Source organism: Penicillium daleae (genome assembly GCF_028827525.1).
Source record: "Penicillium daleae strain IBT 16125 chromosome Unknown utg000006l_segment0_segment0, whole genome shotgun sequence".
Lineage (NCBI taxonomy): Eukaryota > Fungi > Ascomycota > Eurotiomycetes > Eurotiales > Aspergillaceae > Penicillium > Penicillium daleae.
The window spans coordinates 1,097,286-1,111,684 of record NW_026623154.1 but is presented as its reverse complement, the minus strand read 5'-3'; the positions used below and the strand labels follow the sequence as shown (position 1 = coordinate 1,111,684).

The 14,399-nt window shown below is 47.2% G+C and overlaps 6 protein-coding genes across 6 annotated transcripts; 4 read left to right on the top strand and 2 right to left on the bottom strand.

Annotated features, from left to right (window-relative positions):
- Positions 1–1,804: 1,804 nt before the first annotated feature.
- N7458_006133 (SBDS family protein) lies at positions 1,805–2,313 on the top strand (the record flags this gene model as incomplete). The annotated part of the gene is made up of 2 exons (XM_056909515.1): positions 1,805–1,968; positions 2,040–2,313. The coding sequence occupies 2 exons, from the start codon at positions 1,805–1,807 to the stop codon at positions 2,311–2,313; spliced, it is 438 nt and encodes a 145-aa protein (XP_056765219.1).
- Positions 2,314–2,706: 393 nt separating this feature from the next.
- Positions 2,707–4,747, bottom strand: N7458_006132 (vacuolar ATP synthase catalytic subunit A; the record flags this gene model as incomplete). Its single annotated transcript, XM_056909514.1, has 5 exons — positions 2,707–2,763; positions 2,815–3,711; positions 3,767–4,434; positions 4,492–4,576; positions 4,631–4,747. The coding sequence occupies 5 exons, from the start codon at positions 4,745–4,747 to the stop codon at positions 2,707–2,709; spliced, it is 1,824 nt and encodes a 607-aa protein (XP_056765218.1).
- Positions 4,748–5,209: 462 nt separating this feature from the next.
- N7458_006131 (F0F1 ATP synthase subunit alpha) lies at positions 5,210–6,874 on the top strand (the record flags this gene model as incomplete). The annotated part of the gene is made up of 1 exon (XM_056909513.1): positions 5,210–6,874. One exon carries the CDS (start codon positions 5,210–5,212, stop codon positions 6,872–6,874), a length of 1,665 nt encoding a protein of 554 aa, XP_056765217.1.
- A 1,897-nt stretch (positions 6,875–8,771) lies between these two features.
- On the top strand, positions 8,772–9,305 carry N7458_006130 (uncharacterized protein; the record flags this gene model as incomplete). The annotated part of the gene is made up of 4 exons (XM_056909512.1): positions 8,772–8,786; positions 8,824–8,885; positions 8,951–8,989; positions 9,014–9,305. The coding sequence occupies 4 exons, from the start codon at positions 8,772–8,774 to the stop codon at positions 9,303–9,305; spliced, it is 408 nt and encodes a 135-aa protein (XP_056765216.1).
- A 345-nt stretch (positions 9,306–9,650) lies between these two features.
- On the bottom strand, positions 9,651–10,144 carry N7458_006129 (uncharacterized protein; the record flags this gene model as incomplete). The annotated part of the gene is made up of 3 exons (XM_056909511.1): positions 9,651–9,926; positions 9,976–10,056; positions 10,112–10,144. The coding sequence occupies 3 exons, from the start codon at positions 10,142–10,144 to the stop codon at positions 9,651–9,653; spliced, it is 390 nt and encodes a 129-aa protein (XP_056765215.1).
- Positions 10,145–10,831: 687 nt separating this feature from the next.
- On the top strand, positions 10,832–12,512 carry N7458_006128 (oleate hydratase; the record flags this gene model as incomplete). The annotated part of the gene is made up of 2 exons (XM_056909510.1): positions 10,832–11,388; positions 11,447–12,512. The coding sequence occupies 2 exons, from the start codon at positions 10,832–10,834 to the stop codon at positions 12,510–12,512; spliced, it is 1,623 nt and encodes a 540-aa protein (XP_056765214.1).
- Positions 12,513–14,399: the final 1,887 nt, after the last annotated feature.

Sequence of the window (14,399 nt, the reverse complement as noted above, 5' to 3'; positions counted from 1 at the left end):
GAACCCTTCGTAGGGCCGACCACGCCTTTCGGTTATAAGTCTACAACAAATCATTACATTGAACATCGCCGCAAAGTTCCAGCTCTTTTGGTCAATCGCTCAGATCGTCTGAGTTAGAAGAGATGCCTTCGTCATACGACAGTTTGCGTTTCGTTGATCCGGCGCAAAGGAGCCACTTCCTGAGTAACAGCATCACTAATCATTGAAGCAGTATCCCGGTCTTCCTCGTTTCCGAAATGATACGATCATCATCATCCAAGGCTGCCAACACCCTTGCCGGAGCCATGCGCCTCAGGGGCAGATTTAAAGCCCCTATACAGCCGCGATGGCCCAGAAGCGAAGCGTGACAGCACCTGGAGGCGCCAAGGTTCGACAATCTACTGATCGATTGACGTATGAGGTTGCGGATCAAGGCAAAAACGCCCCATCTTAACTGCAATGAGGAAAACCGAGCCGAAACGAGGCCGGGCGGAGGAAGGCAACGCAGAACACTCGAGTACTCGGGGAGAGACCGCAAAGGATCGGCTATTTTGCTTCGGAGGCAAATACGGTGGGATGACGGTGAACTAGATTAGTAGCAAAGCTGTCTCACCAGCAAAGCGCGCATAGGGGAAGGGTGGTGAGAAAGGAGGAGCAGGAGAGAGAAGAAATAATAAGTTGAAGCGGTGGTTGAAGGATGTACGCTAAATTGCATCACGTGCATGACTTCTGTCTCTTGTCTCTCTCGTACCACCTCACGGTTTCTTGAAAGCGTATATACCATGCCTCGACAGCTCTCACCTTTCCACTCTCACCTGGCTTCCCTTTCCGTGCGCCACTCACGATTTTCTAGATAGCGTGCATTCCATGCGTCCACAGCTCTCACCTCCTGGTTCCCCCCTACCTCCCGGTGCTGTCTACCGGGGGCCACAGCGCGGTTTCTCTAAAAGCGTGGATACCATGTGCCAGTGCCCGCCTCCTGGTACCCCCTACCTCCCGGCGCTGTCTACCGGGGGCCACAGCGCGGTTTCTCTAAAAGCGTGGATACCATGCGCCAATACCTGCCTCCTGGCTCTCTTTACCGTGGGCCACTTGGAATGAGCTAGGATAGTCAGCAGATCTTTCCAACCCCCTTTTTCAATGCTTCCCTTTCCGTGCGCCACTCACGATTTTCTAGATAGCGTGCATTCCATACGTCCAGCTCTCACCTGGCTTCTACTTCCGTGGCTTCACGATTTAGCTCTTTCCAGAAAAAGAAAAGAAAAATAACGGGCACGACGAGTACACTCTTTTAAGAAATCATGAGCAGGCGCGAGAAAGAAGCAGACAGATTACAGCTTTATTCTCTATCGAGGGAGTTCGCCTGAGCTCTATCATGTGAGATGATTCAAAGTATAATAGGGCTCATCCAGGAAGCACGAAGCGAGATGCTATAGTTAGAAAGCATAGGTCATCATGGACGAGCTCCCAGTCAGAATGGCGGGAAGGGAAGTCCCTTAGTTTCGCTATCTGATCTCTTGATCCATATATAACATCCCCGAGTAGTGTACAGTAAGCGCGTCAAACTACCTCAAGATCTCGATCCGTTACTAGCAGTATTTTGCATGTAATACCTCAAATGCTGTGGCGCATCCATGTCCCAATTGTTGTTGCGTCATCATGACAACAAGGCATATCGAAAACTGTCGATGTTGCCACCCTTATATTTCTCGACTATTGTTTTCGCTGCGTTCTTGGGATTTGCGTGAACGTTGTCTTAACCATCTTTCCGCACTACTTATCGCAACGTTACAACAGATACACAATTGCACCACCACCATTCAGAATGACCCGAGGGAATACAATGCAGTCCAAGGCTTACTATAAGGGCCGGACTGAAGACTTCGTCATCTTCGTTGAGGACATTACCGCGGTGCAGAACTGGAGGAAAGATCACACTCTACCACTTGCGCAGGTGATGGATGGGTGGAAAATATTTACCTCACATCAGTAGGTGCCTGCTTTCATTTATCCACGTGCATTATCCGAGTTCAGGAAATATCTATCAGCCTAATAATGAGAACCCTGGAGGCGCACGCAAGGCTATCTGCTAATGGAATCTTGCAACCCTGCAGACATGGGCCTCAAGGGATGCATAATGAAGCCAGCAGGGATACTCTTGAGCGCGAGTTCGGAACATCCAATGACCAAGAGGTCATATTTCATATATTGGAGAAAGGGGAAATTCAGGAGTGTGTCGTGAGTACTAATCTCTCCTTTATCTCGCCATTGTTCATATTCATTACCGATACCGATATCAATACCCAGTACCTTGCCCTTGAAGTCGAGTCCTAACTATCAGATCGCATACAGAATTCTGAACGACAAGGAATTAAAAACGAATCCCAGGGATCACGAGGTATTCATTAGGACCCCGAGGGAACTTATTTGGTGACTGATTATTACCTCATCCAATGATTATGGTGGTCGTATTTAAGCTGTTTTTGATTGAAGAGCCTCAGTCTAGTGCACAACAATCTTTTCAAAAGTAGCGGGATGTCTATATAGCTAGTTGATGTCGGTCTTAGAGCCTATTTCCTAAAATCAATGGACATTCGTTTCAGTGAATCTGCCTAGTGTCGATAAGGCCCGACTGAACCCACAATAAAATAATCGAACCCGCGGATTTGCAATATAGATTGAAGAATCAGAAAATTGGGCATCGGTGTTCATTTCTCTGTGACCCTCTCACTTGTTTGAAATGGAGACAAACTTTTCTAATATTGCTCGCAGGAAACTATTGTACTATTGAATTGTCAGGCTAAATCAATAATAGCACTTGGCGCTACTCCTTACCTTCACTGACACAGTGTCCTCATCGTCAGGCATCTCGAACTTCATATTTCGGAGTGTGCTTGAAATACCCCCAGTGAGTTGTTTGATTTTTGCCCAGTTATGACCCTCAGATATAACTCGTTGGCTCTCATCATGGAAATGCATAAAAGCTTTCATCATATACTTCGTTTTCCATAAAGGGCAAAACTCGTCATACTCACTGTATCCGTTCTGTTGTAGAAAGTCTTCTTCAACCAGTGAAGCCACATCGAGTGTTATCCTTTCGTGGTCATTGAGTGCAGCCTTGCCGACCAGCTGTATTAGCTGTTTCAAGTTGTTAGAGGAATATAGAAGCTGTTTTATCTTGTCCCTCAGCTGCGGAAAGCCAGGGTGTTCCTTCTCGTAGTATTCATCCAATACTGCTAGGTATTTGCTGTAGGATAACGAGATGTTGACGGACGGAAAGTGCTTTCTCTGTGCTAGCTTTGTGTCAAGGCCCCAAAACACCTGAACAATACCAAGAGTACAGCTGGTGACGGGGTCTGAAAAGTCTCCACCGGGAGGGCTCACCGCACCGATAATACTGACGCTACCCTTTCTTTTCGGGCTCCCATGAGCCACGATCCGTCCAGCACGTTCATAGAATGAAGCCAGCTTGGATCCTAGATACGCAGGGAACCCTTGATCCGCAGGCATTTCACCTAGGCGACCAGATATTTCACGCAAGGCTTCGGCCCAACGAGAGGTAGAATCGGCCATCAACGTTACATTTTTTCCTTGATCACGGAAATACTCGGAGATAGTGATAGCAGTATAGATTGAAGCTTCACGAGCGGCGACAGGCATGTTAGAGGTGTTGGCGATGAGGCAAGTTCGCTTCAGTATAGGCTCGGATTTCCCCTTAAGCTTTATAGACCGCTGGGTTTCAAATTAGATCCTTAAAATCAACGTACGTGCCGGATCCCCAACATACCATAGAAAACTCCATCAAGACCTCAGCCATTTCATTGCCACGCTCCCCACAGCCAACATACACGACAATATCACTGTTCGAGAATTTGGAAATGCTTTGGCTGATGACGGTCTTGCCACTTCCGAACGCACCGGGGATACATACTGTACCGCCCTGGGCACATGGGAAGAGAGCATCTAGGGTCCTCTGTCCAGTGAGTAACGGGGCATCGCAGCGCAATCTCTCAGCAACTGGCCGAGAAACACGCACCGGCCAAACGTGCATCATACTATACTCCGTGGTTTTCCCGTCAAACTTAACAGCCAAAAGCTTCTCTGTGACTGTGTAGCTACCTGCCTCTGCTATTCGAGTAATCTGTCCCCCCGCACGTGGCGGAAGCATGATTTTGTGGTCACCAAGTAAATTATTCTCGATGACACTTCCCCAGATATCGCCGCCTGTGATGTGATCTCCCACTCTGAACGTTCCCGGCTTGAAGTCCCAGGATTTTTCACGGTTGAGCGACGGGACATCAATGCCACATGGGATGTAGATGGTTTTTGCCTGGGACGATATAGCTTCCAACGGTCTTTGGATCCCATCGTAGATTGTGCCCATCAATCCAGGACCAAGTTCGACAGCCAGTGGCTGTCCTGTACCAGTGACAGGATCGCCGACTGCTATACCACCTGCGATTTTTAGCCGTATCAGCGGGTGTAGCTGAGCAAAACTTTGCAAACACGTACTTGTTTCCTCGAAGGATTGTATGGTAATCCTGTCTCTCTCTATTCTGATGACCTCACCCACTAACTGGCCGTACCCTACTCGGCACTATGGAAAAGGCAGTCAGGATAATTATGCTCAAGCTGACCCCGTTATACTCACAAGTTCGTACATACAGCAGCCTCTCATGTTCTCCGCAATGATGACAGGTCCCGAAACAGAGAACACTGAGCCGTGCCGTCCATTTTCAAGTTCTGGATAATCCACTTCGGATGCCATCGGAGATTCTTTCATAGATATTGTTATTTATTATCCAAATACCGTTGGAGATAAGTTGGAATGACCATTACGTCACCCTTACGACGGGCCAGGCGTATTCAATGGTTGGAGCGGTTGTGTGCCCATTAAGGAACCTCTGGACGCCCCAGTCAAGAACAATGTAATTAACTATGGCAGTTGGTCATATGACTCTGCTAGTCTTATACGTCACTACCCGCATACTAGTTCACGATATGTGTGTACAGTCATTATCGCAGACAATTCCACCATAGCTTACCCCACTGCTAATAAAGCCTGGATTCCAGTCAAAGTCTGTCGGAACATAGACGGGTAAGTTGACTTTCTGAGAAGTTAATTCTCATAGTCAGGCATAGTCACGTCATAATTTGGGGATCCGTTAACTTCGTCTTTTCTCCGACTTCTGCGAGATCTCATCATTAACATTGTGGAATTTAGCTCGATATGCCCAAACCCACCTCGCGGCTATTTTATCGCACCGTCGATGTTGCTTCTTTCCTTAAGATCGGCAGGTTATTCTATGGCTCAAAACCAGATTGGGCGACATTTCGCAAGCAATTTCGTTCATATGCCATTAACGCCAAGGTTGGGTCCAATGAAGTCTCTTCAACGCTGGAACGCCGAATACACGGCATTGAGGAGGATACTAAGTTAACAGAGACAGGCCGAGTTTTGTCTGTTGGTGACGGAATCGTTCGCGCCCGTGGCTTGACTAATATCCAAGCTGAAGAGCTGGTCGAATTTCCGTCCGGTGTGAAGGGTATGTGCATGAACCTGGAAGCTGCTCGTGTCGGTATCGTGCTCTTCGGTTCGGATCGCCTTGTCAAACAGGAAGATACTGTCAAGCGGACTGGCGAGATTGTTGATATTCCCGTTGGCCTTGAGATGCTGGGGCGAGTGGTTGACGCCCTCGGAAGTCCAATCGATGGCAAAGGGCCCATCAAAACTACCGAGAAGCGGCGGGCTCAGCTCAAGGCCCCTAGTATTCTACCTCGCCAGTCCGTCAACCAACCTGTTCAGACTGGTATAAAAGCGATTGATGCTATGGTGCCAATTGGCCGCGGTCAGCGGGAGCTGGTCATTGGGGACCGTCAAACTGGGAAGACGGCCATCACTCTGGACACTATCCTAAATCAGAGAAGATGGAATAGCTCCTCCGCTGAATCTGACAGGCTGTACTGTATTTACGTCGCTATCGGCCAGAAACGCTCCACCGTGGCCCAGATTGTCAAGACTCTTGAAGAAAATGATGCCATGAAATACTCGATCATTGTCGCAGCTACGGCCTCGGAAGCTGCTCCTCTACAATACCTTGCTCCCTTTGCTGGCTGTGCTTTGGGGGAGTGGTTTCGAGACAGCGGCAGACATGCTATTATCGTGTATGATGATCTGTCAAAGCATGCAGTGGCCTACCGTCAGATGTCGCTGTTGCTTCGCCGGCCCCCTGGACGTGAGGCTTACCCTGGAGATGTTTTCTACCTCTATTCACGTCTTTTGGAGCGTGCAGCAAAATTGAACGACAAGCATGGCGGCGGCTCTCTTACCGCTCTTCCTATCGTTGAGACTCAGGGCGGTGATGTTTCTGCGTACATCCCTACCAACGTGATCTCTATCACAGACGGGCAGATATTTTTGGAATCCGAACTCTTCTATAAGGGCATCCGTCCTGCGGTCAATGTTGGACTTTCCGTGTCTCGTGTTGGCTCTGCCGCGCAACTCAAATCAATGAAACAAGTTGCCAGTTCCCTCAAGCTGTTTTTGGCCCAATATCGCGAAGTTGCGGCCTTTTCTCAGCTGGGTTCGGATCTGGATGCCGCCACGAAGCAAACTCTTCGACGTGGCGAGCGTCTGATGGAGCTTTTAAAACAAAAGCAGTACGCTCCTATGGCTGTCAATGAGATGGTACCCTTGATCTATGCTGGTATTAATGGTCTTCTTGATGATATACCTGTTAACAGGATTATGGACTGGGAAGCTGAGTTTCTCGCCCACTGCAGACACAACAAGCCGGAGCTGCTCTCCAGGATCGAAGATGAAGGCAAATTAAGCAATAACCTAGAAGCTCAAATTATGGAGGTCATTGTCGCCTTCAATAAAGTTTTCTCATAGACCGTGAGTTATTCCTAGAGCACTACTCGCCGTTGAATCTCTTTCGTTTGATGCTTTGTTCCTGGAAGGTTTCTATTCGCGATCTTTGCACGTTTATTCAGATAGCCAGGAATAGGCCTGGATCGACTTGATTAAATGTATTCCGCCACTTTAGCACTCGAAATTTCTCTGTATTTCTAGGGGAAAAGATGAAACTTTTATATCAAATCCTTTACGGTATCCTGGTATACATATCAAATAACCTTTAATGCCGCTAATTTAGTTTTCAAAATTCGTAGTCTACTTCACCCTTACGAAAGGCTTTTGAAACTGATACCCCATACTTAGATGACATGAACCTTTATTTTAGTAGCTAGTATCCTAGCTCTCTGAACTTGTCGGTTGTTTTCTCAACCGCAAGAGCTGTTTCTCCGGGCGTTTTGTTTTCATAGTAGTAAGCTAGGATGATCAACTTGTCTGTTTTAGCACAAACAACCCCTGTCGTGTTCTAGACATGTATAATTAGTATAATGTCGGATAAATGAAGATCCAAAGTCTGATTTTACCATTCTCCCAGATATAAACTTGTCATCGGCTTGGATGCACATGTAGTTTTTGCCACCCACAACAATGCCTTGTTCGAAAGCAGAGCTAGGGTTCCTGAAGAGATCTATAAGATCATGGAGTTCGCATTGGTAGACCTATCTGTCTCATTAACTCCTGTGCACACAAAGTTCGACATGCTCAGTTAGATCAAAGTACCATATAGCCAGGCGAAATCGCCCAATCACCCCGATTCTCGGCATCAAGAAGAGCAGCGTCTGCTCACCGTCCCTCTTTCCTCACAATGTTAGAAAACAACCTCCGAATCCTATAGTTGAATATCATGAAATCGAGGGCGGGTATAGAGGCCCTTATCAACGATCACCAAAGCAAAAACCTAGACATTCTTCTTGTCTAAGAACCACTAATTACCGTATATCGAATATATATAAACCACAGCGCATAGCGACTATACAAACCAACAGTGGAGGACGACTTAGCTCGATTCCGAAGCCTCATCTATATCAACCGTAGGCTTTTAATAACTTCTCACTGATAAGTGAAATACGACTACCTAGACCTAATAGCAATCAGGATCTTCAATTGCATATTTAATACCAGACCTGATATTAGACCGTCGAACTGCGCTAACAGTCGATCTAGTTCCCTTTTCAATGCTTTGGAAACTGTCAATCAGCAACTCCATGTTACGGAATTGACTGTTGAAGATCAGAGCCAGCGAGTTGAGAGCAGCGATGGCAGCAGTCATGCGTGGAAGCAGGCTATTGATCTGGCTACTCATGGACATTACATATTTCCGGCAGTTGTAGACTTTAGACTTGTCGCTTTTTGCATCGGCCAGTTTGTCCACCACTTTCTGATGGGCGTTGACAACCAGGGTACTCAAATAACCCCCTGGTAAGGAGAACTGCTTAACCCACCATTTCCACTCGCCGGGGTCGTTGTATTTGTCCTGTGGGACGAGATAAGTAGCTGAAAAGATCAAAAAGTTATACATTCTCTTTCTCCAACTTCTCTTTGTCTTTGAGGGCTTTCTGCTCTGCCTTTTCCAGGTCAGCCAGGTCGGCATCAAGATATGCGATGGGCTTGTATTTTTTGTCCTTGACAGTGACAGCCTTAGAATAATGCGTGGGTCACCGCAGCAGTGATACACTACACTACCGACCGCAGTTGGCTTATATTCGGTGGCCAACCTGCAGACGGTGGAAGTCTGAGCTAGCAGCGGGCCGCAGCGAGACCTATTCTCCCGTTGGCTATTTAATAGTTGCTATTTCTCCACCTATTCCACCTTTTAAACAAGCAGCCTTCCTGCGCAATTTTTGACAACCTTTGTTCTACGATCACATTAGCCACAATGCCTTACTGTCTGGTAAGTAGCTGTGTACCTTATAACCGTGTCATTTCAGCTCCTTTCATCTGTTCGATTTACCAACACGTTGAATGCTACGAAGGCGTTCCGCCTGAAAACGTCAATCAGTACGCCTTCTAATCCAGCAGACTTTAAAATTACGAACTAACTACCTTTTTTTGCAGGATCAAAGAATTCGTTAGAGGCAACAGAGGCGAGATTCTGTAAGTTTACTTTGGTATTTACAGTGCTGAAATTTCCGAAGACCTGGCTCGTTTGAAATCTCACGAGGTTGTAGAAGACGTTGAGCTTGATGTGCTCGCGACGAAACAATTATCTTCAACTGAAGAAGCACCGGCCCATCCTGTGCTAGACGATGTCGTGTCACTAGAGAAGAGGTGCCTCATTCGACATCTAGGCCTCGAAACCACACCAAGTCGACAACCATTAGGTGCGGCTAATACATGCCGTTATTGTTTTCCATCATCGTCTGCCCCGAATTCTACCCGTGGTGCGAAATGCCGACTTTCCGGGTTATGATCGAATGATCTAACCGTGGTGACCTACGCCTCGCCATGTATCCGGGAATGGACCAGGGGTCCTAGGGAAGACATAATGCATGTATGCAACCCATTTTCCTCAACTAAGTTCACTGTACTTCTGACACCGCTTTCCTTCAGCATTATACCATATAGTCTGCTTCGAGAAAATCGCTGATTTCTCCCAAGTAGAATTCCTTGCCCGCCTTCAACCTTTAACAAGGAAAGGAACACTTTCAAGTTCCGAGGCGTGAACGCTGGAGGAATTCTGGGCGGTAACTATTTCGTCAATGTCCATTTCCATTTTCCTGACAAATTTCAATGCGATAATTTGATTTCAACCTTCTTAAGAGACAGGATTATCCTGTCCCTCCTTATTTGGAGGTTCTGCATCTTCAATATTGGTTTGCTGGAGGAGAGGACTCTCTTCGGGACTCGCACTCTTCCTATGCAAATCTTCGATGGCATCCTTTTTAACGTTACTAGCGGATGGGATAGGGGCATAAGGATGCGAAATGCTGTCTCGATGTGGATGCGCTTTTCCTGTTTGAATAGCGCCGTTGTCGGTCACGCGATCAGCGGCGGAAAGAGCGTAATCGCCAGAGTCAAAGTAGGTCCGTTCCTTCCGGTAGTTAGTTAGCACGTGTCGTAATAGACTATATTCAAAGTACCTTGGATATTTGACCGAGTAAGCCTCCACGCGGCAGCTTTCCGTACTTACTGAAGTGACGTTTCTCACTTTCAGACATCAGCTTAGGAAAGAGTGTCAGTACCTTTGCTTCCAGGCAGGGTAGGGAAAGTTGTTACCTCTGGATGTGGTCCGTTGCCTGCTGACTGCATTCTGTGAGATTATCCTTGTGTTTTCCGAGGATTTTTCCTAGCATGCATTGAGAAGTGCATTTGAGCAGGAATACTCTTTGATTCCCGAACCAGCTTTCTATGACGTTTTTGGTGTCATGTGATCCATTTGTGTTAGTCATCTCAGGCGGGCATGGGAACAACGTAAAATCCGTTTAGGTTACGATACAGGAACATCAATATTCCGGAACCATTCTTGATACAGATTAGTACGTGGTGACACCACCTTCAAGAAATACCGTACTTGCAGGCAGCGAGCCCAGGTTGACGATAAGCGTGTGGCGGCGCACAGGAAACGGTGGTTCATTTCTTGGTGGACTGTCCAAGACTAAGAGAACAGTGATAAGAGGTGCGGCGGAAGGTGGGAGACGCGTTAATTAGCATTACTAGGAGGATCTGAAAGAGATGGCAAGGGTGTCAGTGGGGAACTGGTTCGCGGTGGGGATCTGCTGCCTGAGTCAAGAAGCTAAACCCAAAAGGGAAGAGAGGATGTTATCGCTTTGTTTGCATTCGGTGGGGCACGTGTGGCTCACGTCATCACTCTCTTGAATCTATCCCGAAGGTAAATCCGAGAGTGTAGAATAAGCGATAAAAATCCACCCCAAGAGAAAGATCAGAGCCCGGAAACAGAATCTGTGGATATTTATTCGATTGAAAATCTGGTCTAAGATGAATCGTCAACAGAAAGCTGTCCTAGCCCAAGACCGTCGGACACCTAGCAAGGTCAACGCTTGGATACTAGGGAGCAGTATTGCGTCATTGGCATCGGCTGTTCATTTGATTTTGGATGCCAATGTGCCTGCATCTCAGATCCATATCCTAGAGTCTCAAGACACCCCTGGAGATGGAATTACCAGTACTGGCGATTCGCTAATCGGATACGATCATCGACCTGGATGCCTGCCAAGCTTCAATGACGTTTGCATGAAAAAGCTGCTTGCTTTGGTGCCTTCCACAAGCGTTTCTGGAAGGACAGTCTTGAAGGACATCGAAAAGTATTATGAGGATAAAGTTTCCCAAAATGTTCGTGTTACACACGTCTTGGCCCAAGGAGATCAAGGACCAAGGAGAACGGACGCTAGGGACCTCGGCCTAACCCTAATAGACCGAATGAAGTTGACGATGCTCCTATTGAGATCCGAGGAAAGCCTTTCCAGAAAACGAATCAATCAGATTTTCAACAAACCTTTTTTTGACAGCACATTTTGGATTGCTTTTTCTACTTTGTGGGCAGCTCGATCCATAAAAATTGGGTCATTCCACAATGCTAAGATGGAATAACAGATTTACCTTCCAGCCGTGGCACAGTGCAGCCGAATTCCGGCGATGCCTTAGAAGATACTTCTACGAATTTCAGAACTTGAACACTAAGAAACCCCTAGATTGCACTCAGTTCAATCAATTTGAATCAATTATCATGCCGATCATCCAGTTTCTTCAAAGGCAAGGAGTTGATTTCAGACTATGCACCAAGGTTACAGACATTGCGACACTTTCAGACTGTGGTACAGAAACAGTTTCAGCTATTCATGTATTGCGCGATAGCTCCCGGGAAACAATCACTGTCTGTGCCGATGACATAGTTATCGTCTCCCTCGGATCTGACACGTCAGGCTCGTCGAGCGGTACCAACAAAAGCCCGCCGTTTTCAAAGACGATGATAGCTGAAAACGAGTTGGATGAAAATTGGTCGCTGTGGCTAAATCTACGAACGCAGCATCCGACACTTGGAGATCCATATAATTTCTGCACTAGAGTCACCGAGTCTATGTTGGAGACTTTCACGGTGACGCTCAAGGATGCTGATTTCTTTAACCGTTTCGTCAAATTGACATGTGACGAGCCTGGCATAGGGAGCTTGGTATACTTAAAAGACAGCAGTTGGAAGATCAGCATGTGTATCCCACGTCAACCATTTTTTCCCCTTCAACCCGGCAATATACAGACCTTCTGGGGTTATGGCCTTTGTCCAGAACGTGAGGGTAGCTTTGTGAAAAAGCCGATGCTCAATTGTTCCGGGGAGGAAATAATGACTGAACTGTTGTGGCACCTCGGCTTCCTCTCACCATCGATCCTGAAAAACTCCATCACAATCCCATCTGTGATGCCACGGATGACAGCATCATTATTGCCTCGAGCTTACGGAGATCGTCCAAAAGTGATACCAGAAGGGATGACCAATCTTGCTGTGATCGGCCAATTTGTGGAAATACCAGATGAGACGACTGTGAGTATGGAGTATAGTGTGCGAGGAGCCCAGTTAGCAGTGAGCCAGTTGATGGGCCTTGGCGAGGAACCAGAGAACACAAGAAAGAGACTTTTCCGTTCTTTTCTGGATTTATGGGTTTGATGGAGATTACAAATGACACCTAATCTCGCTTCCAAGTACCCGAAGATCGTAAAGTAATGGGTCCTTTCAGGATCACCAAAGCTGTCCATGTGTTTCACCTCTTTCCAAACTACCACAGGCAGATCTGCATCTCCCCATAGAACCCTTCGTGGGATGGACCATGGTTTCCCCTCCCTCCAGGCTATCCAGATCCAGGGCATCCTGAGACGGGCCACAGTTTTCCCTCTGTTCAAGCCATCCCAGGCAACCTTGCTACTCCAGATACAATGTGTCCTGAGACGGGCCACGGTTTCCCCTCCTTCCAAGCTATCACAGGCAGCTCTGCTTCTCTCGAGAGAACCCTTCGTAGGCCGGACCGTGGTTTTCGTTGTAAGTCTACAACAAATCAATACATTGAACATCGCCGCAAAGTTCCAGCTCTTTTGGTCAATCGCTCAGATCGTCTGAGTTCAGAAGACATGTCTTCGTCATGCGGCAATTTGCGTTTCGTCGATCCCCCTCACAGGAGCCACCTCCTGAGAAACAGCGTCACTAATCATCGAAGCATTATCCCGGTTTTCCTCGGTTCCGAAATGATGTGAACATCATCATCCAAGGCTGCCAACACCCTTGCCAAAACCTTACGCCCCTGGGGCAGATTTAAAGCCCCTGTACAGCCGCGATGGTCCAGAAGCGAAGTGTGAAACCATCTGGAGGCGCCGAGGTTTGACAATCGACTGATCGATCGACGTGTAAAGTTGCGGATCAAGGTCATCTCAACTGTACTGAGGAAAACCGAGCCGAAACGAGGCCGGGCGGAGGAAGGCAGCGCAGACCGCACTCGAGTACTCGGGAGAAACCGTAAAGGATCAGCTATCTTGCTTTGGAGGCAAAATACAGTGGGAGAACGGTGAACTAGATCAGTAGCAAAGGTGTCTCACCGGCAAAGAGCGCATAAGGGAAGGGTGGTGAGAAAGGCGGAGCGGGAGAGAGAAGGAATATAAGTTGAAGCGGTGAGTAAAGGATGCACGCTAAATTGCATCATGTGCACGACTTCTGTCTCTTGTCTCTCTTGTACCTCCTCACAGTTTCTTGAAAGCGTGACGTACTCGAAGGAGGTCCGATCAGGGGCCGGCCTAAGCGGAAGGCCTCTGAATCTGCATCATCAGCTGGCCCCAAAAATCAGTCGCAGTGTGCAAAACAGACCGAAGTTGTTGTCAAACCAGAAGCCGTCGCATACGACCAAGGAGTATCTTGAGAATTCCCAAAAGCCAGAGGCTTGCTTTCAATGCTTTGCAAATAAGGGGCTCCCTGACCATGTTCGCTTCCAGATGTATCATGACGCTGGGTGTGTTACACGCCATTTTAACGTGTTACTGTACTTGCTTTTTGAATAAGACAGTGTTAGGACTTAGTGCATGCCAAATTGTTTTCAATTCTTAACACTCCGAGACTTTTGAGGCTATGTCCTCCAAATTTGGTCCTGAAGCGTAGTTTCTTGGTCCTGAAGTGTCCCTTTTAGTCCTGAGGTGTCCCTTTTTAGTCCTGGAGTATTGTTTCTTGGTCCCCGACAAATCACACCTCAGGACCAAAAAGGGACCAAGAATAGACACCTCAGGACGAAAAGCAATATATATTAACACACTTTTTGTTTATTCAAACCAATAAAGAGAGTATTACGATCATACGACTGTCCAATCACCTGCCGTCGCTGATTCCGTAACCGTCGGTTCTCAGGCATATAAGAGGCCTCCATTCCCAGTGGGAGCATGCTCAAACATTCTCTTCTCCTCTTCCCAGGCTACCTTGTATCAACTTTTCTACCCTTAGCATGGCGACTAGGATCATGATGTCAAGTCATTCCAAAACGATCATTATAGGCGATGAACAGAAATTGACAAATCCGAA